This window comes from Phyllostomus hastatus, unplaced genomic scaffold (assembly GCF_019186645.2).
Source record: "Phyllostomus hastatus isolate PE091 unplaced genomic scaffold, TTU_PhHast_1.1 phas_scaffold_1674, whole genome shotgun sequence".
In the NCBI taxonomy this organism is placed as follows: domain Eukaryota; kingdom Metazoa; phylum Chordata; class Mammalia; order Chiroptera; family Phyllostomidae; genus Phyllostomus; species Phyllostomus hastatus.
In genome coordinates this window covers 17,745,452-17,773,135 of record NW_025334011.1, presented here as the reverse complement: position 1 = coordinate 17,773,135, position 27,684 = coordinate 17,745,452, and the positions used below count along the sequence as shown (strand labels likewise).

The following is a 27,684-nucleotide window of genomic DNA, read 5'->3' as shown; positions in this document are numbered from 1 at the left end:
ACCACTGTGTTTTCTTTAGATAACTTTTAAACTTCACTAGGGTCAGATATAAGCGGGGTGGAGAACCTCAGGGTCACTTGTGTTACTGGGGAAAATTATTTGAAAAGTGAAGTGGGTGGCTTCCCAAATGACCTGCCAAGTATGGGTTCATGTTTCTGAAATAATTCATGAAGGCTAACCATTGTTAAATGAGAGGGTGTTTCTTCTGAAACTTATATCAAACCCTTTATTCTTACTTATGGATTATAGTTTGTTAGGTTAGTGAATATGGTTTGTTTTTATGAGATAATATCTCATATTTGATAGTGAGAATTTGTTATTAGCAGTGAGATGATGTGGGGTGGGAGAAGTACCAGGAAGTAGTAGTGGAAAAGTAGTAATAAAGAACATTTAGGTTTTCTTTCTTTCTTTTTTACTGTGTGCTTCTTTTTTTTTAAAGATTTTATTTATTTATTTTTAGAGAGGGAAGGCAGGGAGGGAGAGAGAGAGAGACAGAGAGACAGAGAGAGACAGAGAGAGAGAGAGAAACATCAATGTGCGGTTGCTGGGGGCTGTGGCCTGCAACCCAGGCATGTGCCCTGACTGTGAATCGAACCTGCAGTGCTTTGGTTTGCAGCCCGTGCTCAATCCGCTGAGCTATGCCAACCAGGGCAAGAACATTTAGGTTTTTAAAAAATATATTTTATTGATTATGCAATTACAGTATATTCCCCCCGCTTTATTCCCCTCCACCCTGCACACCCCCTCCCACCCACATTCCCCACTTTTAGTTCATGTCCATGGGTCGTACATATAAGTTCTTTGGCTTCTACATTTCCTATACAATTCTTAACCTCCTCCTGTCTATTTTCTACCTACTATTTATGCTACTTATTCTCTGTACCTTTTCCCCCTCACTCCCTGCCCCACTCCCCCACTAATAATCCTCCATGTGGTCTCCTTTTCTGTGATTCTGTTCCTGTTCTGGTTGTTTGCTTAGTTTGTTCTTAGGTTCAGTTGTTAATAGCTGTGAGTTTGTTGTCATTTTACTGTTCATATATTCGATCATCTTTTTCTTAGATAAGTCCCTTTAACATTTCATGTAATACGGGCTGGGTGATGATGAGCTCCTTTAGCTTTGCCTTGCCTGGGAAGCACTTTCTCTGCCCTTCCATTCTAAATGATAGCTTTACGGGATGTAGGTCCTTGCCTTTCATGACTTCAAATACTTCTTTCCAGCTCCTTTTTGCCTACAAGATTTTTTTTTTGTGGGGGTGGGGGCGAATCAGCTGATAGTCTAATGGGAACTCCTTTGCAGGTAACTCTCTCCTTTTCTTTTGCTGCTTTTCAGATTCTCTCCTTATCTTTTATCTTGGCTAAATTAATTATAATATGCCTTAGTGTGTTCCTCCTTGGGTCCAACTTCTTTGGGACTCTTTGAGCTTCTTGGACTTCCTGAAAGTCTGTTTCCTTTGCTAGATTGGGGGAGTTCTCCATTACTTTTTCAAATACGTTTTCAATTTCTTGGTCTTCCTTTTCTTCTTCTGACACCCCTATGATTTGGATGTTGGAATGTTTAAAGATGTCTTGGAGGTTCCTAAGCTTCTCCTCATTTTTTTGAATTCTTATTTCTTCATTCTGTTCTGGTTGAATGTTTCTTTCTTCTTTCTGCTCCAAACCATTGATTTGAGTCCTGGTTTCCTTCCCATCACTGTTGGTTCCCTGTAGATTTTTGTTTGTTTCAGGTGATGCAGCCTTCATTGCTTCCTGGGTCTTTTTTATGCTGTTGCAGTACCCAGTGAGTTCCTGGAGCATCCTGATAACCAGTGTTTTGAACTGTGCATCTGATAGGTTAGCTATCTCTTTGTCTCTTACTTGTGTTTTTTCTGGAGCTTTGAACTGTTCTTTCGTACGGCAGTTGTTTTTTGTCTGGGTGCACCTGTGATGTAGTAAGGGGTGGAGCCTTAGGTGTTCACCAGGACGGGGCAAGTTGCCAGTTATGATGCTGTATGACACTGTATGTGGGTGAGGGGTCTGAGAGGGAACAGTGCCTCTTGCTCCGCTCTCTGCCGGTTTTCAGTTACTTCCTGTATTACCCACAACCAAACTGGGTCCTTCTGGTGTTGATTACTGTGGGGTGGGTTTGTGTATATTCTAGGACCCTGTGGGTCTCTCTGACGAATTCTCCTGTGAGGCTGGGAATTTCCTCTGCTGCCGCCTCTACCCCCACAGGTATTTTCAGTCAGAGGTTTGAGGCTTTATTTCCTTGTGCTGAAGCCCTGGGTTGTGGAGTCTGTTAGGCTCCCTAGTTGTTCTTCTTGGTTTATCCGCATGCAAATGTGGGACCGCCCAGTCTGCCAGCTGCCGCCTCGCCCACTACCTTTTCCATAGTCCTCTTCACCCGTCTGCCTGTCTCCCCCATCTTATCGTCTGAATGAATGTTTCTTCTTTAACTCCTTGTTTGTCTGACTTTCATACAGTTCGATTTCCTGTCAGTTCTGGTTGTTTTTTGTTTTTAAATATGTTGTTGTCCTTCTTTTGTGTGTGCGAGGAAGCACAGTGTGTCTACCTACACCTCCATATTGGTCGGAAGTCTGAGAATATTTAGGGTTTTTTGTTTGTTTGTTTGTTTGTTTGTTTGTTTAAAGATTTTATTTAGTAATTTTTAGAGAGGGAAGGGAAGGAGATAGAGAGAGAGAAACATCAGTGTGCGGTTGCTGGGGGTCATGGCCTGCAACCCAGGCATGTGCCCTGATTGGGAATCGAACCTGCGACATTTTGGTTTGCAGCCTGCGCTCAATCCACTGAGCTATGCCAGCCAGGGCAAACATTTAGTTTTTAAAATATTTGAAGTCTTCTCTTATTTTTCTTTCTGAATATTGATTCTGCTAAAAATGCCAACTATTTTGAAACCTGATTTTATTGTCATTTTCTCATTTTTAAAATTTACATGATGGTTAGTATTGAATGGTAGTTATATCTGGGAAATTTCAGTCTTGAATATTTTTAGGTTTTTAATTTGTATTTCATCAGATCTCAGTTATATGTATTAGAAAAATATTAATTTATTTACTCAACAGAAATTTAGGGCTAGTTATATTTCATGTACTTAGTGAAGTTAACAATAACAGAAGTCCCTTACTCCATGGACTTTACAAACCGTTCATTTTGAAGCCCATTAATTAATGTACATCTGGTATAACACATTTTCTCATTTTCATAATCATTTAATTAGCTGATATTTGCACACACCTTGTATTAAAATGATGATTAAAAGCTAGAAACTATTTGTTTAAACAAATCTTTATTTTGCTCTTTTCCCTAACATATGTAAATCAAGGGGATGATTGAGAATCTATTTTAGGGTATAATAATACTTTTAAGATCTTAGCGGCAAAATTTAACTTTTCATACCTTAGTGCTTGGAAGAAATACTCTGTGTTACAAAGGCTTTTAATTTTTCTTTTTTAAAAGACTTCACCTGAATATAACAATTCTTGCTCTAACCTGTGCTAGCTCTGTCCTTTTAATCTCATGGCTGTATTCCTCTAATTGATTTGTGGCACCTCACTTCTAATTGTTGCCTTCCTGAGATGAACAATATAGATTATTTTAATTTCATGTGTAGGAAGTATCGTATGTTCTTGTTGAGAATTCTATTGTTTGAGAAACAAATGTTTTCAGTGTTATTTACTATATGTCACTGAATAAATAGGACTAATACATATTTTTACTGATTGCTGCAATTTGATGCTCAAATAGCTATAAGTTATCTGCATTTTTTACAAGAGTATTTGTAACAGATTCAAATAGTTTTTATATAATGCTTAGGTGAAATTACTTGTTTTTATAATGGAAACTTTCATATGCTACATTACAAGTTCAATAGTATTTGTTATTATTAATGTGCTATCTTTTTTTTATTATCAGTAACCAAATTATAATCAGTGTTTTTCATTTTCCTTTCTTTCTCAATGAACATGTTAGACTTATACAAGCACTAGCAGCAACTCTATATCTGGATCACTGAAGCGCTTGGAAGATACTGCAGCACGATTTACAAATGCAAATTTTCAGGAAGTTTCTGCGCATACAACTAGTGGAAAAGAAGTTTCAGAGGCTAGAGGGTCAGAGGGCAAAGGGAAGAAATCTTCAACTCACAGCTCAGGTCAAAGGGGAAGAAAGCCTGGTGGAAGAAATCCAGGAACGACTGTGTCAGCAGCTAGCCCTTTCCAGCAAGGTATTAATTATAATATTTTAGTTAAAATACTTATTCTTATGATGATCAATAGTAGTTAAGTTTTATAAAAGAATTTGCTTTTACTGTTGATAGCTAGTACTGTAGTAAGATTACTTTCAAGGCTAGTGTTTCTTGTTAAAATGTTTTTGAGACTTTTGCTTTTTTTTATATTATGACATGTCCTTCCAAAGTTGAAGTATAATTTTAATATTTAAATAGATATGGAATAAAATTAAGTTTGGGGAGAAAAGCAACAAAAGCTGGAGTTTTGCTTTCTGTTAATAGAATAGTCATCTTTTTTATAAATTGTTTTTATTTACCTTTCCTAATTATACACTAAAACAGTTAAGGTATATATTTTTTGAAAGTAAACAAGTATTGGGTAATTTTTTAGTGTATCTGAATAGTTCTCAGTAAAGTGTTATTGGTTATTAATGCATTACAAAGCTTGATGTTAAAGAAGAATTTTGCTCAGCCTACATATCTTTTGGTAAGGCAGCTATATTTACAGCATGTCCAATTGAAAAATAATTTGTTGTTTAAGTTAAATTTAAAATTGACTGGGCATGCTGTGTTTTACATGAGTAACTCAGCTAAATTTTAGAATATATTAGCCCTATGTTCTAGGTTTTAATTTTGTGTAATTCTTTTTTTTTTTTTTTTTAAGATTTTATTTATTTCTAGACAGAGGGAAAAGGAAGGAGAAGGAGAGAGAGAGAAACATCAATGTATAGTTGTGTCTTGTGTGCCCCCCACCAGGGAACCTGGCCCACAACCCAGGCATTGGCCCCAACCAGGAATCGAGCCAGCGACCTTTGGTTCTCAGGCCAGTGCTCAGTCTACTACTGAGCCACACCAGCCAGGGCTACTTTGTGTAATTCTTAATATGGACACAAATATTTTGAGACATATAAATGTTAAAACTGGTTGAGATAAATATATTTGTAAAATATACAGTAAATGCCTCCCCCTCCTTTTTTTTTTTACTCTTCTAGGAGTAAAGGAGAGGGTGGGCAATGGTCCTTTTCTTTACTCTATTGAAGCTTTTGCTAATAATAAAAATTGTATCCAAAGTCTACCAAGATATAATGTGAAGATGTAGAGAGATTACTTAGTCTGCTGACCTCATTAAATCTATATTTGTATATTTGAAACTGTTATTTTGGGCTTTGAGATCTTCAAAAATCCTTTCTTTAATTTTGCCTTACAATACCAAAAATAGACAAATAGAAAAGAGGTAAAATGCCAAACTTGTTGTTTTATTTTGGTAAGTTTATTTTATATCAGTTTTTTATGCCACTGTGGAAAATAAAGAGTAAAACCTTAATTTTTAGTGTAACTTTATTCACATTTTTAAATGTAGTATTAGGAGAATTCAAACATCTGTACAATTAAGAACTTATTTTCCATTATAGAAGTTGTGTTTTTGAGCCTGGCTGGTGTGGCTCAGTGGATTGAGTGTGGACCTGTGAACCAAAGGGTCGCTGATTCGATTCCCAGTCAGGGCACATGCCTGGGTTGTGGGCCAGGTCCCTGGTAGGGGGCATATGAAAGGCAACCACACATTGATATCTCTCTCTGTCTCTTTCTCCCTCCCTTCCCCCTCTCTAAAAATAAATAAGTAATATCTTTAAAAGAAAAAAATGTATTTTTGAGTTTTTAATGTATCTTTGAAGTACTTTCATTTAGAAAAGGAATCTCTCTGTTTCACAACATTGAGTCTTTTCCTGCCTCTGTTAAGACAATGGTAGCAGATACGTTTTTTTTATACCTGAGGGTAATAGTCTATAAAAAGTGAAATATAAAGGTAGGATATTTAAGATACTTGGTTTTCTTTTTTTCAGTGCAGGTAGTATGTGAATTTTAGAAAATAAGCATTTAAAGTACTGGATAGACTAAATTTAAAGTATTTGTTACACTATTAGTGCCAGCTGTACAAACAGAAATGTGTAGGAAGAAAGACAAATAATGATAGATCAGAGTGGCTAATAAAGAACTTCCTTATAGCTACTAATTAAGTGGCAAATGGCAGTTATCCTTAAATGATTGCTGTAATGTAAATGTCTTCTTAATCCATATGATTTTCTATATAGACATAGCCTGAAAATGCTTACATAGGAACAAGTACTTTTATAAATGCATAAAACAGATATTATCTTGAAAAAGTTAAATTTCAAACTATTAATAGTCTTTTTTGATATAATCCATTTCAGAAGAGCTTAAAATTTCAAAATTAAAACCTTGATATTTTAAAAAGAAGTTCTTGTGTGTGAGGAAAAAAATATCTTTGTAAATATTTAGGTGGATTTATGTATGATTATTTATGAATATGCTCTGCAATAAAATAACAGCTTAAAATTTCCTTCCTACTCCAGTAAACACTTTATTGTGAGCTTTTGTTTCTAAATCCATTAGTTAAAATATGACATAGTTTAATTTTGTGAAATATGTTTAGACTTGTGGTCACAACTAAGATAATTTCATTTGGCAAGCCTGTAGACAGGATTTGGTGTGATGGGATGAGGAACCAAACTGTTGTTTCATCCCAACCATATTATTTTTCTGCCAGGCACAATATTTTGCCATGTATAATGTGCTCCTGTATATAGTGTGCACCCATGTTTTTGGCCTGAACTTTCAAGAAAAAAATCTTTTGCTTTAATTTTTTAATTCAATTTTTATTTATTTACATTTAGATACTTGTTTTCTGTATTATAAGGAATTTTAGCTCTTATTTTTGAACATATTATGGTACAAGAAATTTTATGTAACAAATAATTACAAAACACAAGGACAGATACAAGGTATTTCAGGTACTACCCATGTATAATACACATCTTTATTTTTCCCTTAAAAATTTTGGGGGAAAAGTATGCATTACACACGGCAAAATATGGTAATAAGAACCTGAGGTTCTTACAGCTCATAATGATGTGAGGGGCTACAAATGTTCTTTACCTAAAGAGTGTGGAAAGAATAAGCAGTTGTGAAAGAGGTTCATGAGAGGAGAACCTCTCCTGGGACTTTACTTTGAAAAAACAATAGCAGAATGTTAGTGGCTGGTTTCTTTGCTGTATGCAGTTCCATGAGAAGTGGATTGGAAGAATATAAGGTATATAACTTAGGTTCTATGTGATCATTATTATTTGATTAAATCTGTGTTTTGGTAGGGTAGCTTTAACTGAGTAACAACATTCACCTTCATTATCTAGAAAATCAGAACAACTTACAACCTACAAAACAGCTTTCAGTTCTTACTCTATGTTGGGAACATTTTATAATTATGCCTTTAGTAATTGAAAAAGAAGTTCCCCATGTCATTCCAAGTCCAGTTATAGTCTTGTCAGTGTGTTCTTGAGATTTTGCTATCCTTCAATCCTACCTCAAGCATACACATATTTGGGGGAGAATTGAAGAATGCTGCCATAGTAAATTTAAGGTAGGTTAAATAAAGTACTTCTTATATCTTGGTAATTATATAAGTAAGAGTTTACAATTAAATTTAATAACTATAAAATGACAAGTATTTTAAAGATAATTTTGTAGATAAACTTGTTTTCAGTAATAATCCTTTTAAAAATCTATCTTTATTATGTAAGTGATGTCCTAAGTTTTATAGTTATTTTTTCTCACTCAAAATTTTTGATGATTATATCATTTCTACTGCTCATGGGAACTTTTGCATCCAATTTTTTCTTTTCCTACCCCCCCCTTCGTACTTTCTTTCTTTTTTCTTTTCTTTTCTTTTCTTTTTTTTTACTACAGGCAGTTTTTCAGGAACTCCAGGCAGTGTAAAATCATCTTCGGGAAGTTCAGTACAGTCTCCCCAGGATTTTTTGAGCTTTACAGACTCAGATCTACGTAATGACAGTTATACTCACTCCCAACAGTCATCATCAACCAAAGATGTACATAAAGGAGAGTCTGGAAGCCAGGAAGGGGGGGTAAATAGTTTTAGTTCCATAATTGGTCTCCCTTCGACCTCAGCTGTTATTTCACAGCCTAAGAGCTTTGAAAACTCACCTGGAGATTTGGGTAATTCCAGCCTTCCCACAGCAGGATATAAGCGGGCTCAAACTTCTGGCATAGAAGAAGAAACTGTAAAGGAAAAGAAAAGAAAAGGAAATAAACAAAGTAAGCATGGGCCTGGTAGACCCAAAGGAAACAAAAATCAAGAGAATGTTTCTCATCTCTCAGTTTCTTCTGCTTCACCAACATCATCTGTAGCATCAGCTGCAGGAAGTATAACAAGCTCTAGTCTTCAGAAATCTCCTACATTGCTCAGGAATGGAAGTTTACAAAGTCTTAGTGTTGGCTCATCTCCAGTTGGTTCAGGTAGGGATTTCCCCGTTGTTTTTCTTCCTTACTTCCACCACCATCCCTCTTCCATTACTCCAAAAAGTAAATTCATTTTAAACTGTTGTTGTGATAGTACTTGAGTTGCTAAGTGATATTTGATTATCTTGATGAAAAAAATATGTTTTGCTCTTTGAGAGACAATTTGATGTTTGAAAAAGATGTTTGGCACTAATCTGATGTTAACTTAACTAAATATAGGATAAATAGTTTACTGGTTATTTTTTATGAAACACCTAGAATTTTCCACTTTTATTTTTGCTTCACTTGCACAGTATTTTTAAAACCAACTAAGAATTAACATTTAAGGTGTGAAAGTTTTTGCTCTGTTTTTGATTGGTATTTGCTTTTGAGCTTTCTTTCTCTAAATTTCACTCTTTATTTTCTCAATAATTCCTTAAATTCTACCTGAATTATTCCATCTGGAATATTTTTCACTTAGTGATACATGATTTAAATTTATGTATTTTTAACAAGCACATTTCAGGAACTGAAATGATTTATATTTTTTCTGTTTTCCAGTATGTTTAACAGTTTTACCATTATCTTTATTATAGTATGAATGAATTTATACATGTTGTTATTCATTCACACCGTTGAAATACTTCTTTAATGTGTATTTATGTTACAAATATTACTTTCAATTTTTTAAAAATTTAAATGCAAGTTTTTGGACAGAAACTTAACTGTTTAAATATTAGTTAAATGGACATATTTTAAATTGCATCTTGAATTTAAGGTAATTATTTCTGATTGTAAAAATGAGATTTTGGCTAAAATAAACTCTTAATGGATTTTATCAGTTTTATTTGTTGATAGAATGGTAGGAAGTAGTATGGAAAAATAATAAATACAATTTAAGAATGTTCATATATATTTTATAAATACAGAATTTTGGATTTTTATAGTTGTGTAGATCATTTTATTAAGTAAACCTAAGTGAGATACCATTATAAGGGATAGGAGATGTGAAAAATAATAACTATAACTATCATTTATTTGCACCAGGGTCTGTTAAGCACTTTATAATTATTGTCATGTATAATCCTCACAACAGTTTTATAGAGTGAAAAGTATTAAGGCCTCTATTTTATAGCTGATAAAACTGAGTCTGAGACAGGTAAAATAAGTTTTCAAAGATCACATATCAGGGATTTCTTTCTGTTTCTTGTAGATAACTTAGTAGTGGACCTGTTTGACATGTATGGTGTTTTTGTTTGTTTGGTTGGGTTTTTTTTTTGTTTTTTTTTGGGAAATGGAAAGTATAGAAGGATTGTTTCATTAGTAGCATGAGAGGTGGTTCTAGAGCAGGATTTCTCAATCTTGTCACTGCAGTATTGCCATTTTGGTCAGGGTAGTTTTTTGTTGTGCATTGCTGTCCTGTGCATTGTAGGATGTTTATCAGGTCCCTAGGCCCTAACCTCTAGATGTCAGTGACATCTAGCACCCACCCCCACCCCTTAATCAAAAAAAGTTTCCCCCTAGGGAGTAGGGAGCAAAAATCTCCCTTGTCTGAGAACCACTATTTTGGGTAGGAGGGATATAAATTGCATTGAGAAATTAGTTTATTAAGAAGGTATGAACATATTGCACACTTGAACATATATTATATTTATGTAATATGAAACATATTTGACATTTGAGACCAGAGTGATTTAGCAATTAGTTTTAGCCCCAAGTCACAAAAAAGTAATTTTAGATAAATTTACTCAGAAAAAAACTTGAGTTTATTTTCATTTTTAGCAAGAGGCACAGTAATCAAATGAGTAACTTACTGAGAAAATTAAGCCTAAATTTGCTTTTGTGAAGAGATCCTCACTAATTTCGATACATAGAAGTCTAGTCTGATGATTAGTGAATTTCAGGAATTGCATTTAGATACCATTTGAAACACATCTTCAAATTAATGGAACTAAAATAATTAATTTGCCATGTGTAATGTGCTTCAGTGCATAATGTGCACCCACAAAAAAACTTACATTTTAATTTTTAATTCAAATATTTATATTTAGATACTTGCTTTTTGTATTATGAAGGAATTTTAGCATTTATTTTGGAACATAGAGATATAGTTATTGCTTTCTAGAATTACACTTTTAACACATAAGCATAAATAAAAGAATTTAAAACATATAGATACAGAATTAGTACTACCCATGTATAATGCACATCCTTACTTTTCCCTCAAGAATTTGGGCAAAATGCACATTATACATGGCAAAATATGGTACACCTCTGAAAAGATTTTCCTATTCCTACCTATTGCAGATTTAGGGAGATTTTAGGCATAAGAAATAGTATTCTTTACACAGTGATTACTTGCAGAGGACAATGTTTCTGGTACATCTGTGGAAGAAAAATGACTTTGTATTCCTTTTACCGTAAATATTATTTCATGCTAATAAATGGCTGAAATTTAGACTTGTTGGGATTTTTTCTTAAACTTGTACCTAAAAACTTAAGTTTGCATTTCAGTGTCTTTTTACACTTATACTTGTATCTCTTGTTAAAGTGAAACTATAGTAATGAAATAAGATTAGTTACTTAAAACTATTCAAGATAATATATTCTTTAATTTTATATGTTTTAATACAGTTTTTAGGATTAAATCAGAGTACTCTCTTATTGATATACTTAGTACTAAGAAGTTTTCCTTACCTAGAAGAAGCTAGCTAAATGCCATTGATATTTAGAGATTATGCTTTCTTGGCATAAATTAAGGATTACCAACTGTTGTTGAAATAGTATATGTTACATACTGTCTTAAGTGCTTGATGAGTATCAAGTATTGTTACTCATATAAAAAAGAAACAATTCTCACAGCTCTGAGTCATGAAGCTATGCATTTTTCCTGATTTCAAATAATTATAAAATTCAATGGATGTTTGCTGGTGAGAGTTTAACACCGCAGTAGTGTACATGTCAACCATACTTTAAGGAATAGGATCAGTGAGAGAATTTGAGCAAGTAATTTAACTTGCAACAGTATCTCCTCTTAGCATGAAAATATTAATTTTTCCTCTGGATTGATTTTAGATTGAGAATTCATTCAGTAATTGTAAAAGCAGGAAACTTTCTCCCTGTATAAGTAAATAAGAAGGAGAAAATGTATACTGTGTGGTACATTATCAAGAATTGTTTTTCATGGTACCCTTTTAAAGAGATTCATTTGCTATAATGACAGGTTCATAATTTAGTAATAATGAAAGTGACATTTGTAAGCATCTTTTGGCCATGAGATTAAAACTATCACATGCACTTTAATCCTAGCCACACAAAGTTAGGGGCTGTGTTTGTCATGTTCACCACTGTCTGCTCATTGCCAGCACAGTTCTCAGAGCTTAATATTGGGCTGGCCAGAAAGCCTGTTTAGTTTTTTTCCATAAAATAAGATATGTTTTTCATTTTCACCAATAACTTTATTGACTTGGATATTTTGAGTATGTTGGCTATCCCCTGAGTGGTATAACAGTGATTGTTTTCAATTAATGTCTCAATTTGATTGCTCTCAACTTCTACTGGTCTATCCAACTGTGGAGCATCATCCAGTGAGAAATCTCCAACATGAAACTTTGCAAACTACTTTTGACACATTCAGTCACTCACATCACCTTCTCCATACACTGTACAAATCTTTTTTTTTTTTTTGCATTTCAGTTATATGTTTACCTTTCTTAAAATAATAGAGCATAATATGACAAAAATGTTTATTTTCCTCCATCTTTAGTCTTACAACGGCTATACAAAAATTCACCAATTTTTTTTTTGTCACATGCATGCTGATGTGACAGTTGTCACAACAATCTCACAAAATTGTTTCGAATGAAGTTGAAGACTTCATTCAGGGCCGTCTTATGGAAAAAAACAAATGATGTTTTTGTCCAAAACAGTAAATGGTAAACATCTTTTTAAAAAATGAATACCACCAGCAATCACTGAGAACGTACCATGTGGTTAGTATTTAGTATTACAAGTTATTTTGTACTTGCCTTTGGGTGTTTATAATCAGGTTGTATGAAAAGCTTTACAGGCCCCAGCTGGCGTAGCTCAGTGGATTGAGCTCGGGCTGCGAACCAAAGTGTCGCAGGTTCGATTCCCAGTCAGGGTACATGCCTGGGTTGCAGGACATGACCCCCAGCAACCACACATTGTTTCTCTCTCTCTCTCTATCTCCCTTCCTTCACTCTCTAAAAATAAATAAATAAAATCTTTAAAAAAAAAGAAAGCTTTACAAATAATTAAGCTTTATAAATAATTAATTTTACTTGATCAGCGCTTTGGATTGTAAGGTTTTTATTTTAGTAAATTGAAGTATATCCTGATGAAGCACCTACTGTTTTACTTGAAAAATTAGTGTGTTGTTTTAAGTGATGACAAAAGATTGTAACTTTTGGTTTACAGATTATGTTAAGCTTTTTGTTGAATTCTTTCCTACAAATATTCTTTTGAGATCCTAACAAGTAGGCACCCAGTTTTTTTGAGACACTGAATATTAGTACAGCATTTGAAAGAGCTGACATGCAGTATTTGTCCTTTTCTTTTTTCCTATTTAAATATGTTGACCACATTATGAGAGTTTCTGATTTACTAAAGTGAAAGTTAACATTTAAAAAAATATATTGGGGTAACATTGATTAACAACATTATATAAATTTCAGGTATACAATTTTATAATGCAGTCTGTATACTCCATTGTGTATTCAATCCCAAAGAAAGTTAACTTTATTTCTTCACAAAAACATCTTATTTTCTCTGAGAAAAATATAGTATTTGTTTAATGATAAGGAATTGATGGTTTAACCTTTTTTTCTTTGCATACTGTCTTTTAAAGTATACAGTTCCCTTTTTTTTGAGATTTATTTATTTATTTTCACGGACACACACACACACACACACACACACACACACACACAATTGATTGCTTCTTGTATGTCCCCAACTGGAGACCTGGCCCGCAACCCAGACATGTGACCTGACCAGGAATTGAACCAGTGACCTTTTGGCTCACAGGCTGGTGCTTGAGCCACACCAGCCAGGGCACAGCTCCCTGTTTTTAAAAATTATAGTTGTCACTAGTTCTTTAATATAATGTCATACCTTTCTAAGTTAAGATACTGGAAAACCGTTTCAGTGATGGAATTTTTTAGTGGCGATAAATGCTGCAAAAGAAGATTCTAGAAAGGCACTCTTTTGGTTGTGATCCTATCTACTTAATGTTAAAATCTTAAAGATTTCATGGAGATGAGTTATTAATACAAACATTATTTCAAGAGAAGTTTGTTCTGACTTCCTCAGAGATATAAAAGTTATGAAAGTTTAATTTGAGGCCATATAAATAACTTTGGAAGGGTTCTTGTTAAATATATCCCTATTTATGTTATAGGTTATAAAATAAAACTGATAAAACTTACCCTGGTAAAATATTTTAATTAGGAATAGACTGATTCTGTAAACAAATAAGGGAATCATGAAGCTACAAATATTAATCTAATAAATGTCAGAATAGAGTTCCTAGTATAGTATTGTAGTAGATCAAGGGATAGATAGATACAGTTATTAAGCATAATTCAAACCTATCTTAATGACTCAGGCTAGTGATTTTTATATACTTTGATTATATTGTGTAATAAATGAAAATCATATAGGATATTGGATGCTGCTAAAACCATGATATACCCTCGCATTGGCTTTCTTGGAAAATCCCCTGATTTTGTTTTGGTCTTCAGTGAGTGGACATTTGGGCCTGCGCCATAGCTGTCTTTTCACAGAAATATTAGATTAAAGGCCTGAATAGCAATATTCCATTTTTTCCCCATTGAGAAAGTTTTTTGGCCATTCTAAGTGTCCTTTGATTATTTTTCAGCGCCATTCTAAACAGCTTTCATTTCTCTGTAATGTACCATGTTAAGTCTCTTCAGTAGCCCTCACCCCCTTTTTAAATCTCAATTCTGTTGGATTTGTTAATGAGCTATTAAGGTAGCAAATTCTCCTACCATCTCTCATTTTTTAGTGTTCCCTGGAAAAGACTTACACTAAACTGGTCTAAATGTTTCATTTTTTTAACAGCATCAAAGATAAAGTTCTGTTAACATTACAATCATTGAAAGCACTGGCTTGCTCTATTTTGCTTTGTGTTTTTATTTCAAATTACTCACAGTGTGCCCAAGATTAGGCTCAACCCCCAAGGTACATATGTTGTTGCCCTGAAAGGCTCTGTTATGCACATGGTTCCTAGAGGTCATGTTTTTGGTTTTGTAATATCCAGAGAATTCCCAGATACCCTTTCTTTAACAGAACTTGACCATTACTGTTAGCTAATGGCATACCAGTTGTTTCTGGGATTAGCAGGGTTGTAAGTCACGGCCTTAGTCCTGGTTTTATCAAGTGTTTTTGCCTTTGCAATGCCATGTAGAATTTATTTCCCATTTTCTGAGCAGCTTTTGCTTTTAACATTGTTTTATTGCCTCATGTCACCCTCTTCTTGTTCTCATTTGGGTGGAGTAAAAGAATAAGAGTAATGGCTTATTCATTCATTAGTGTCATCAAAAATGAAAGGTTACAAGAAAGTAAGCTGAGTGTGGTTTAATGAGTTTTATACTGTTCTATAAATCATAATGGCTTCTGCTTATATATAAACTAAATAATTTTCATACTTAAATTGTAATTTCTAATTGACCACCGCATTCAGATATTTTTGATAAACGGTTCACAGCTAATGAATTACATAAAACACATTAGTTTATCACATTGCCTAACTATACTTTCTCTTAGTGAATCCATTTATTCTTAGACATTTATTATGCAGATTCTTTTGTAAGCTTTTATGTGTTTTCCTCATTCTTTGTCCATACATGCACACACATATGTTCCTACATTATCTCATTAAGATTTGTGAGAATTCCTTCATATTTAGTCTTCATGCCCCTCACATCCCAATTACTGGCTTATCATTTCAGTACCCACAGTTCTGTTTGCTCTTCTCAGCTAGATTTTTTAGGTTAATGTTTTCCTATTTTTCTGGCCTGTTTCTTTTTCTACTCTTGAGTCACTGACAACCTCTTGCTGATTTCCTTTCTCCTCCCTCCCAACAGAAATTTCCATGCAGTATCGGCATGATGGAGCATGTCCAACAACTAGTAAGTTGTCAAACTGGGTTGGTAACCCAGGCTTTTTGACTCCTACTCTAGTGCTTTTTCTAGTATATTATGCCACCTCTGAACCTCTAAATTTTAATTTTTCAAAATACAGGTTGTTCTTAATTGAATAGATTTCTTTCTCATATAAAGATATCTTAAGTTGCTGCTTTGTCTTGTGTTCAGGATCCATATTACAGTCAAATTGCGAACAAATTTTAATTATTTTTGGCCCTTTAATATGGTGCTTCCATTGCAGAATTGTGATGTCTGTCACCAGTAAAATAATATTTTCAATATTTTGGTTTTCATTAATCTTGATGTTAATATTATTTTCAGTATTTATATATTGACATTAGATAGCTTTCTTACTTAGACTGCTACACTTGCTGAGACTATGAAGTCCAGGATATGAGAATGTTTGATGGGGTTAGATGATAAAATGAGGTTTTTCTTTATAATAAATACTATTGAGTGTAACCAGAGGTGGGTTTACCTATATAGAATTTCATTCAGATACTTTTTGCAAGAAAGACATTACATAATTAGAGTACTAAGCGTCTTCTTAAAAGTGATTTTGTATATGAGTTATTACTAAGGAAATTTGTCATCATTATGATAATATACCTAACATTTAAATTTAGTAGGAAATATACTGACAAGTACAATATTTAGAATTTTATACCATTGTCAAAAATGAGCTGCCTTACAGTTTTAATGATTGAAGCAGTGATACATGATACTGAGATTTTATCATAGTGATTTAGCCTATGCCTATATTTCTTTTGTGTGTTTGAGAATGATCTTAACCTGAAGTCCTTTTTTCCTTACTTAAAAGCTTTCTCAGAGTTGCTGAATGCAATACATAATGGTAAGTTTTATTAGAATCTTCTCCAGCGGTTCATTTATCACAAAGGTTGCTTTTTATAGAGAATCCTGATTGAAAACTTGCATGTTCTATTGATAAGATGAATACCAGCTTTACCATGAGTCAGTTATTCAGCAACTTAGTGAAAACTTTTTGTAGACTGCCTTTGGGATGATAATAGGTCAATATAGTTCATCACTTTGGCTTTTATTATCTCTTTGTGAGCAGAATGTAATAGTGTTGTTCTAATTTTATGAGTCTTTATTTTTGCACATAGCTTTTGTAGTTCTTTTGAGTTCTCTCTTGCCACTACAGTTAGTAATTGGTACCTGCATCAGGAATTTACAGCTTCTTCCACAACTTGGAGTGAGAATTTTATTTTTAGGATTTTACATTAATGTATAGATAACTTTTATAATTTATCCCTATATTCCACATAAAGAATAAAAAAGAAGATAGCCTTTTAAATTATATCTAATTTGGGACCAGGTTTTCTTTATTAACTTTATGAAGTCTTGCATATTTTGCTAATGCAGTTTAATTTGCAGTCAATTTGCATTGTGTTTGCATTATATGCCAGGTGCTTACAAATCTACAGCCAGTAACAGAATAATGACATGGTGAGCAGGCATAGATATTCATGTTGATTTGAAGGTGGGGATAGTTGGAACGTGATGTTATAAGTGATCATTTTATTAATGCATGAATTTATTGTAACTCTTGTTTCCCTGTGTAACTTGGAACTGGAGAGCCTTAGGTAATGAATACTTCAGATAAAAAGGAACTCTTGAATATGAGATTTTTTTAAAGGGAAAAGGGATTGGAAGCATTCTTGAGAATAAACTAAACATGTTACCCAGTCTTTGGTAGGGAAATATAAAAAAAGGAGAGGTTTAACTTTTTTTTTCCAGTTTACATAGGTAAATTTAGACTTCCTCTTTAATTTTGGAGTATTAGCATTTGGAGGCATGCTAGAAGTCTAAAAAGAGTATATTTGGGGTGAAAAGAAAGTAGATAATCATGGGGAGCAATTGTAAATGAACTGCCACATTAATCTTTTGCCTTTATTAACTGAGAAAGTACTGGGATATGTTAATTTGATGGTACACTTGTCATGTTTCTCTGTGTGGATGAATGAAGTTAATGCCACAGGATAAATAAAATGAGCACAGGTTTTCTTTAAAATTTTTGGTTTTACAAGATTGTTTGAGAGAACTCTCTAGTAGTCTTAGTCACAGAATAGAAAAATGAAGTAAGTAATGGACTTATATTTCTTATTTATTTTACAACTGTAAGCTCGTACCTTTTGACTCCCTTTACCAATTTCGCCCTTCCCCCACTCTCCACAAGACAACCATCAATCTGTTGTCTATTCTATGAGTTCATTTTTTTAAGATTCCACATATAAGTGAGAGCATACAGTATTTATTTTTTTCTTTCTGACTTATCATTAAACCCTCAAGGTTCATCCATGTTGTCATGAATGGCAAGATTTAGTTCTTTTTTATGGCTGAATAATAATATTACAGTGTGTGTATATTCCCTTTATCCATTTATCCATCAATGTATATTTAGGTTGTTTTCATGTCTTCACTATTGTAATAATGCTGCAATGAACATGGAGGTGGATATAGAGTCATTCCTCAGTATCCACAGGGAACTGGTTCCAGGACATCCCCCACCCCCTACTCTGGACACCCAACTCTGTGGATGTTCAAGTCCCTTATATAAAATGGGCAAAGTATTTGTATATAACCAACAGACATCCTCTCGTACACATTAAATAATCTCTGAATTACTTGTAATACCTACTACAATGCAAATGATGTGCAAATAGTTATATTGTTTAGAGAATAATGATAAGAAAAAAAGTTTATATGTGTTTAGAAGGAACATAATGTTTCGTGGTTTCAGGTTTTACGTTCAAGTCATTAATGCATTTTTAGTTTATTTTGGGGTGTTGTGTAAGATAATGGTCCAGTTTCATTAGTTACATGTGGCTGTCCAGTTTTCCTAGTACCATTTATTGAAGAGACTGTTCTTTCCCTCCCCATTGTATATATTTTTGGCTTCCTTGTTGTAAAATTGACCATATATGTATGGGTTAATTTATGGACTCTCTGTTCTTTTCTAATGATCTATGTGTCTGTTTTTATGCCAGTATTTATACTGTTTTGATGACTGGTTACATAATACAGTTTGAGACCAGTGACTGTGATGCCTCTGCTGTGTTCTTTTTTCCTCAAGATTGCTTCGGCCATTTGGGATCTTTTGTGGTTCCATACAAACTTTAGAACTGTTTGTTCTGTTACTGTGAAAAATGCCTTTGCAATATTGATGGGGATTGCATTGACACTGTAAATTGTTTTGGGTAGTATGGACATTCCAATAATATAATTTTTTTCAACCCACGAGCATGGACTGTCTTCGCATTTGTGTCTCTTTGGATTTCTTCCATTAATATATAATAGTTTTCAGTGTAAAGAACTTCCACTTCTTTGGTTGGATTGATTTCTAGGCATTTTGTTATTTTTGATACAGTTATAAATTGGATTGTTTTCTTAATTTTTCATTCTAATAATTCATTATTAGTGTGTAGAAACACAGATTTTTGTATATTGATTTGTGTCCTGCAACTTTATTGAATTTGTGTATTAGTTCTAACAGTTTTTTGGTGAAGTGTTTGGGTTTTTCTAAGATCATGTCATCTATAAACAAAGATACATTTACTTCTTTCTTTCCAATTTGGATGTCTTTAATTTCCTTTTCTTGACTTTCTTTAATTGTTCTGGACTTATGTTTTTAATTGCAAAGACAAGTGTTAGATTGTCATCTAGTAAAGTGATATTTAGCCTATGGATGATTAAGGGAGAGTTGCTTGGATTTACTTGGAAAAGTTCATATGTTTGTGTTTTCTCTCTTTTTCTCCTCAGATGTTAGCTTTTAAAAAAGATTATAGTAAAATGCATACAACATTTATCATTTTAACTGTTTTTATAAATATTTATTGATTTTGGAGAGAAACATCAATTTATTGTTGTAGTTATTTATACATTCATTAGTTGGTTCTTGTAATTAATTGTGCTGACGGGCCTAGAATCAAACTCACAACCTTGATGTATCAGAATGACACTCTAACCAACTGAACTACCTGGCCAAGGCTTAACTATTTTTTGAGTAAACAGCTCAGTAGTGTTAAATATATTCACATTTTTGTATAATCAGTCTTCACAACTTTTTTATTTTATAAAACTGAAATTCATTAAACAACCCTGTTTCATCTTCTCCTAGCCTCTGGCAACTACCATTCTACTTTGTGTTTGTATGACTTTGATATCTAGATACCTCATGTGAGCAGAATCACACAGTATTTGCCTTTTTGTGACTGACTGCCTTACTTTACCTTACATAATGCCCTCAAGGTTTACGTACATGATAGCATACATCAGAATTATCTTCCTTTTTATGGGTGAATAATATTTCATTGTGTGGATATGTCATCATTTTGTTTATATTTTGAGGAATACTTGAGTTGCTCCCACCTTTTGTCTATTATGAATAAGTTGCTTTAAATGTGGATGTACAAATGTGTGTTGGAGTCTCCATTTTACCCAGAAGTAAAATTGCTAGGTCAAATGGTAGTTCTGGTGGGGTTTTTTGTTTGTTTGTTTGTTTGTTTGTTTTGTTCTATTTTTAATTTTTGAGAAAGTACCATACAGTTTGCCATAGTGGCTGCCCGATTTTACATTCGCATGAGCAGTGCACAAGGCTTCCAATTTTTCCACATCCTTCCAACACTCACTGTATTTTGATAGTAATCAGTTTAACGAGTGTGAAGTGTCAACTGCTCGCTTAAAAATTTTTTTTTCTATTACGTGGGGCATCATTTAATAAAAAGCTTGAGACTTGTCACTGAGGGTGGAAGGGAAAAGAATTTGTATGTCATCTTATTTTCCTTGATTTGTTTTGTATGGTTGCTGTGACAAATTATCACAAACTTAAAACAGTGCAAATTTATTGTCTTACAGTTTTACAGGTTAGAAATCTGAGATGGATTTCATTGGGCTAAAATCAGTGTTTCCAGACATTTTTTTCTTTTGTAATGTTGTGAGTCTGTTTCCTTATTATTTCCTACTTCTCGAGCTGCTGGCTTTTCTTGCCTTGTAACCCCATCCTCTGTCTTCAAAGCCAGCAATGTTAGGTAAAGTTTCTCTCATGCTTTTGTCTGTCTGGTACTCAGATTCAAAGTTGATGAGATCTGTGATGATTAGATTGGACCTGCCCAGGCAATCCAGGATAACCAATAATGTTTACATGTCAAGGTTCTTAATTAAAACACATTTGTGTAGTCTCTTTTGCCATTTAAGGTTAACACTCATAGGTTCTGGGCATTAAAGCATGGATGTGTTTGGTGGGGGTGGGAGAATGGGGAGGCATTATTATGAATACCGTATTTGCTCACCATTATTCTGACTGCTTTACTTAAGAAGATATTACTTATCATTCAGGGTTAGGTTTTGTTAACAACAAACATATTTAAAGAATAATATTGGCTTTCGCAGCTATTCAATGAACTTTTCCCCCTTGAATTACTAGTGACCAGTTCCTATTACCAATTCTAGGAGATAGTCAAGGTTTATTTCGTTTTGTTTGTTTGTTATTTTGTTGCAATGAGAGTGTTGACCACTCTGTTTTGAAGCCCTGTATTCCACTACATTTTCATTTCTTTTTTTAAATTATAAAATATTTCAAGAGTTCAGAGAGTAATTCAGACATCACAAATTCATTACAGATGTAATACCTGCTAATATTTTGCCATCTTTTTATAGATCCTTTCCTGACTTTTATATGAAGTATTTGATGCACTGGTGGCAATGTATAGAAATTACACAGCATATCCTAATAAAACGAACACTCTGGAACCTGCCACCAATTTAAGAAATAGAATATTACCAACACTGTTGAATCTAGCATATGCTTTTCACCACTGCAATTCCCAGAGGAACTATCCTGGATGTTATGTTTATCATTACTTTGCTTTAATTAGTTATTTTGTATGCATGCATGTATGTATGTATGTAGAAAATTACACTTCCTCTTATCCCATTTTTATATTTCTCTCTTTTCTCAAATAAATGGTTCTTTCTCTACTACTTCAGTATCTCATTATCTTTTTCAAATCCAATTTTTTAATGAGATAAAATTCATATAACAAAAATTACCATTTTAACCATTTAAAATAGTATGATTTAGAGGTTTTTAAAATAGTACATTCACAATGTTGTGCATCTGTCACCATTGTCAAATTCCAGAACATTTTCATCAACCCAAAAAGAAATCACATAATCCCAGTCCCTCTTCCTCATCCTCCACAATCCCCTGGCGACCACTAATCCAGCAATTTTGAACCTTTTTCATCTCATGGCACACATAAACTAATTTCTAAGATTTTGCAGCACAGCAAAAAAGTATGTTTTTTTGCCAGTCTGACAAAAGAATTGGTATAATTTTGATTCATTCACACCACATAGTTACTGTTGTGTTGGTTGTTGTCATTCATTTATTTGACAGTCTAGGGGAAAAGAGGTCATTGTGTCCCTGGCTAAATAGTCAGGTATTGCATGTTTTAAAAATTCTTGCAGCACACTGGTTGCAAATTGCTGCACTAACCTACGTTCTGTCCTTGTGGATTTTAGACATACAGGGAATCATACAGTATGTGGCCTTTTGTGTTTGATTTCCTTTTCTTAGCATAATGTTTTCCATGTTCAAACATAAGCTTTATGCATGTTATAGCATGCACTAGTTTTTTATTCTTTTTTAATGACTGAATAATTAATATACATTTGATGGATATACCACATTTTGATTTTCCACTCATTAGTTGATGGACATTTGGGTTATTTTCACCTCTTGGCTAGTATGAATGCTGCTGCTGTGAACATTCATGCACAATTTTTGTGTGAACATATGTTTTTGTTTTAGGTATATAATTAGGAGTAGAATTGCTGGGTCATGTGATAACTCTATGTTTAACTTTTTGAGGAACAGCCAACTGTTTTCCACAGAGGCTATACTATTTTTTTATGTTGCCATTAGTAGTATATTGACAGTATGAGGGTTCTAATTTCTCTACATCCTCACCAAGACTTATTTTTTCTTTTTTAAAATCACATCTATTCAGGTTGGTGTGAGGAGGTATCTTATTGTGGTGTTGATATGTATTTCCCTAGTGATTAATTACATTAGCATTTTTTCATGTTTTATTGACCATTTGTATATGTTCTTGGGAGAAATATCGTCTCATGTCAATTTTTGTAGTTTGTATGTTTCTAAGAATTTGACTATTTCATCTGCTTTTTAAGATTTCTTGGCATATAATTATTCATAGTATTCTTTTTATAATCCCTGTTGTTTAGGTGGGGTAGTAAGATCTTTCATTCCTGATTTTAGTCGTTTGAGCCTCCCGTCATCAGTTTAGATGAAGATTGGTGAATTTTGTTCAGCTTTTAAATCAACTTTTGGTTCTATTCATTTTCTGTGTAGGTAGTTTTTCTGTTCCTTATTGCATTTCTGCTGTTTACTGTTTCCATTCTACTTGTTTTGGATTTAGTTTATTCTTTTTCTCTTATTTCTTGAAGTGGAAAGTTAGATTTTTTTTTTGTTTGAAAGGAGGCCTTTCTGTAAGTGTATCAGTATCCTTTATGATTCCTTTCAGTACTCCTTAATTGTTTTATTCCAAGTATCTTCTCCTCTACTTTTTAACTTACTGTCATATGCATATTCCCTCGGAAAGTATTTTAACTATGCCTACAGATTCAGCTGTTGTTCATACTCATTAGATTTCCAAATCTGTGCCTCTAATATAGAATTTTCTCTTTCAGTTTTAGATTTATTCCCAACAACCTAATAAACCTCTCTATTTCCACTCTAAGCCTGCTTTTCTTGTGTTCTTTATTGCCCTATGGTACTTCACCTTACTAGAGTTACACTAGGGAGTTAAATTAAACTCTCCCCTCTCGTTTTATTTGTCATCATTTGTGTTTTAAAGCTTTTTTCCTGTTTTATTTTTTTAATTTAATTTGTTTTTTTCTTTGTTTCCATTGCCTGTGCTTGGGTAATCCTGCATAATTTGTCATATGAACTCTTTCAGTGACCCCCTAACCTTCATTCCATTATCCAGTTCATTCTCTAGGTGCTACTAGAGTCAGTAGTTTATTGAAAATTGCAAGTCAGACCATGTTACTGTCTTACTTAAATCCTTTAAGAATTTTATGGAATTAAGGGGATAAAATTCATCTTCCTTAGCATATGGAGGGTTTTATTGTTGTTGTTAATAATTTGGCACTTAACTAACTCTCCAGCCTCATTGCTGCTTCTCTCCAACTGTATGCTGTATCAGTATAATCTACTTGCAGTTCCTGTTATGCTCTTTTCTGCTAAATCTGTAATTTAAATCTTGGTTTTATCAGTTGGTATGGCCTTCCTCCTTTCTTTATCTAGTGAAAGTAGAATTTAAAACTAAACATGGTTTATTTCATTGTATATATGTACCACAGCTTTTTAATCCATATCTATTGATGGGTTGCTTCCATACCTTTGACTATTGTAAATAACATTGCAGTGAACTTAGGGTTGCACATATTCTTTCAAATTAGTGTTTCAAGTTTCTTGGGATCTGTTCCCAAAAGTGGAATTCTGGGTCATAAGGCAGTTGTGTTTTTAATTTTTTGAGGAAACTCCATATTGTTTTCCACAGTGGCTGTACCAGTTTGCATTTCCACCAAGAGTGCACAAAGGTTCCCTTTTCTCTACATTTTTGCCAACACTTTTTTGTGGATTTACTGATGATAGTCATTCTGACAGGTATGACATGCTATTGCATTGTGGCTTTAATTTGCATCTCTCTGACAGTGACATTGAGCATCTTTTCATACATCTGTTGGCTATCTTTTTGTCCTCTTTGGAGAAGTGTCTATTCAGGTCCTTTGCCATTTTTTTTTAATTGGATTGTTTGTTCTTTTGGTGTATGGGTTATTTATAAATGTTGGCTATTAACCCTTTCTTGGATATATATCATTGGCAAGTATTGTGTCTTCTCCCATTTAGTAGGTTGTCTTTTGGGTTTTTTTTTGATAATTTCTTTTACCATGCAAAAACTTTTTAGTTTGATACAGTTCCATTTGTTTTTTTTTTTCTTTTGTTTCACTCGCTCTAGAAAATGTATCAGAAAAAAAATATTGCTAAGAGAAATGTATGGGGTGGAGAACACTTTGTAAAGTATATGATTTTATGGCCACTATGCTATATACCTGAAACTAGTTCAAAATAATATTGAATGTAAACTGTAATTGAAAAATAGAAAGAGCAAAATAACAAAGTTTTAAAAAGTAAAACTAATATAATTTTTATTTCCTGCCAAATTTTTTCTGACACCTTTTATAGAATTATTACTTAAAAAAATACTTCTGGGTTCTTGTATGTTCATTTCCCTTCTTCAGTCTATCTCTGTTGCTTTTCCAGACAATTGTTCTGGTTTCTGTGATCCATATCTTAGTCATAACTGTCTCACATTTGTGAAACTTTGAAACATTTTTTTTCATTATGCAGTTGATATTTTGAAGCATTGAAACCTGGATTATTTTTATTATTTACTCTATAGCATCTGATGCATCTCAAAATATTTTATTATAGAGAACTTTATGAAATTAAAATTTATTAGTGCACTGAGATGTTTTGAAATACTTGTAAGGACTAAGGAAATACTGTATATTTGTAGTCATAAATGTTGAGTTTTAAGCATACATCTTGATTGGGTGTTTTTTCAGAAAGATCTTGGGACTTTTGGGTGTATGTAAAATATACCATAAACTTTTGAAATTGGTGTTTTCTGATAATGAAATAAGAATATCAATACAAAGAAAAATACTTTTAGGATAACACCTCACCAATCTAAAAACAACCGCGACAACAACAAATTAGGCCCAGTGGGATGAATTTTATGTGACCAGAGAAATTTTGGAAATTTAAGAGTTAAAGAAATAATAATAAAAATTACTGTCACAACAGTGAAAAAAGAAAACAGAACAGGTAGGAGAAAGATATTTAGAAATCTTTTGATCAGTATTGGAGGCAATTTGGATAGGCAAAGAACAATATATGGAGGATAAATTTTAAATAGATGCCTGTGAAGTGAAAATAAATGCCTTGCATTTCATAACATTTGGTTTTATAGTGGTGTCTTGGAACTAGCCAGCTTGACTATATAGGTTTCATGATATTACTAAATTGTATGTGTAGCTTTTCTGTTTCATTTAGTAGGTATATTTTTAAATGCTTAATAATAATGAGACAAGTAATCCATATTTATACACACACACACAGACATACATACATACAGGGATTATAGTTTAGTTTCATAGTCCAGTTGAAACTAGCATATCATCAACTTGGTTTTCATCATAATATTTCAGGTATGATTTTACTCTGGTGCTTTCTAAATTTTTTTATGTGTTTACAAATTTTTCTTCTTCACTAAACTATAAACTCATTTAGGGTAGGGGTTGGGTTTTATTTGTCTTTATTTCATCAGTATTTAGCTTATCAAATAGACTCTCTGTAATGTTGAGTGAATAAGTTGTCAGTTGCTACACAGTCCTCGAATGAGTTTCATATATTCTTAGTAAGGTTCATTTTCTTAGTTCATTTTCTTTGGGAATGAAACTTTCATTAGGCAGTGTTGTTGGTTTCAGAGTAGTAACTTGGTTCTTTGCTACAGTAATGGCTGGCGTTGCTTCATTTACTTTTAACATATTTTACAATAGAAAGTTAAAGTAGTTAAAGAGCCTAGATCTGTTTTCACAGCAGTATATTGCTAATTGACTTTTGTGCCCAATTTCTGTTCTTCTAAATACTCTTTAATTATGGTGGTTATAGCTTGTCATGACCATACTCATTAAACAAATCTCACTTGATGGAAGAGGCAAAGTAATGCCAACAAATTATTCATAGATATCTGCTATAGGATTCAGAATAAGTATGAATGCTAATTGATTTTAGAATTAACATTCTCCCTCACGAATGGTATCCTACTCAGATTTGTCAGATTAGTTTGTAGTAAACTACATCTTTGTTATTCATATGCCCCCTTTTTATTTCAGGAAAGCATTACGAAGGTAGGGATCTTAAGAACAGAGATGAGGAATTCTCAGGCATAACAGTTTCCTAGTCTGTTAATCGTTTGAGATTCACTATGTATAATGAGATATTATTGATGGGGAGGAGTTGTTTCTCTGTATAGTGTGGAGATTAGTTCTATTTTCATTTAATCACAATAAACTTGTTTTTTCTTCTTACCTAATTAGTTGGTGTGTTCTTTATTTCTGTACAATAAATTGTCACATTCCAGTTTACACTAAACACTACTGTTCCATTCCAATGTTTAGTTCCTGTGTATGAGGACTGACTAATACTGTATAGCCCAGCTAAGTAGTATAAGACATATACTATAGATAAGACCTTTTCCATTTCAAAGACCTTTTCCATTTCAAAGCATCTAAGCTACTTTGTCTCTTGAATTACTATATGTTTCTGGGCATAGGCTTCAAAGACTTTTAAGTAGTAAACACAGAGGATATTGATATATGGATGGTGAGTCAGCCACTGGGGAGAAAAAGTAATTTTCAGTATGCATGTTAACTATACTACAAAGCAAAATGAATTTATAAGCTCCTCATTGAAACTGCAAGAGAGACAGAACCTGAAATGTTCCTATTGAGTGACAGAATTAGTATAAATGAAAATTAATTTATAAGAATTTATAAGAATTAATTTTAAGGTAATTAAATGGTAGTGCCATTAATAATCTGCCTTTTTTATTTTAGTGAAAACAAATTTATAATGACTTAAAATTTCTATAGGTTTTTTTAGGACCTTTAACTACTGATTTTTTTTCTTCCCATATGACTTAAATTCCTCAACTTGTCTAACATAATAGTTTTTAGGGATTAGTTATGAAAAACTCAAAATTAAAATATCTCTTTTCTTTAGACAAAGATTATAATTCTACACTAACAAAGCAGGAACTTAAATTCATAGGTATGTACCAA

The 27,684-nt window shown here is 33.1% G+C and overlaps 1 protein-coding gene across 11 annotated transcripts in view; it reads left to right on the top strand.

Moving 5' to 3' along the window:
* MLLT10 (MLLT10 histone lysine methyltransferase DOT1L cofactor) overlaps positions 1–27,684 on the top strand; it is a 243,144-nt gene that overhangs the window by 169,406 nt on the left and 46,054 nt on the right. For 6 of the 11 annotated variants that reach the window (XM_045857921.1, XM_045857916.1, XM_045857918.1 and 3 more), the window contains 4 exons: positions 3,967–4,219; positions 7,985–8,554; positions 15,667–15,711; positions 16,547–16,579. In XM_045857921.1, the coding sequence (XP_045713877.1) occupies positions 3,967–4,219; positions 7,985–8,554; positions 15,667–15,711; positions 16,547–16,579 (901 nt within the window). The remainder of the gene's footprint in view (positions 1–3,966; positions 4,220–7,984; positions 8,555–15,666; positions 15,712–16,546; positions 16,580–27,684) is intronic. The other 5 variants (XM_045857925.1, XM_045857919.1, XM_045857926.1 and 2 more) reach the window with 5 other exon arrangements.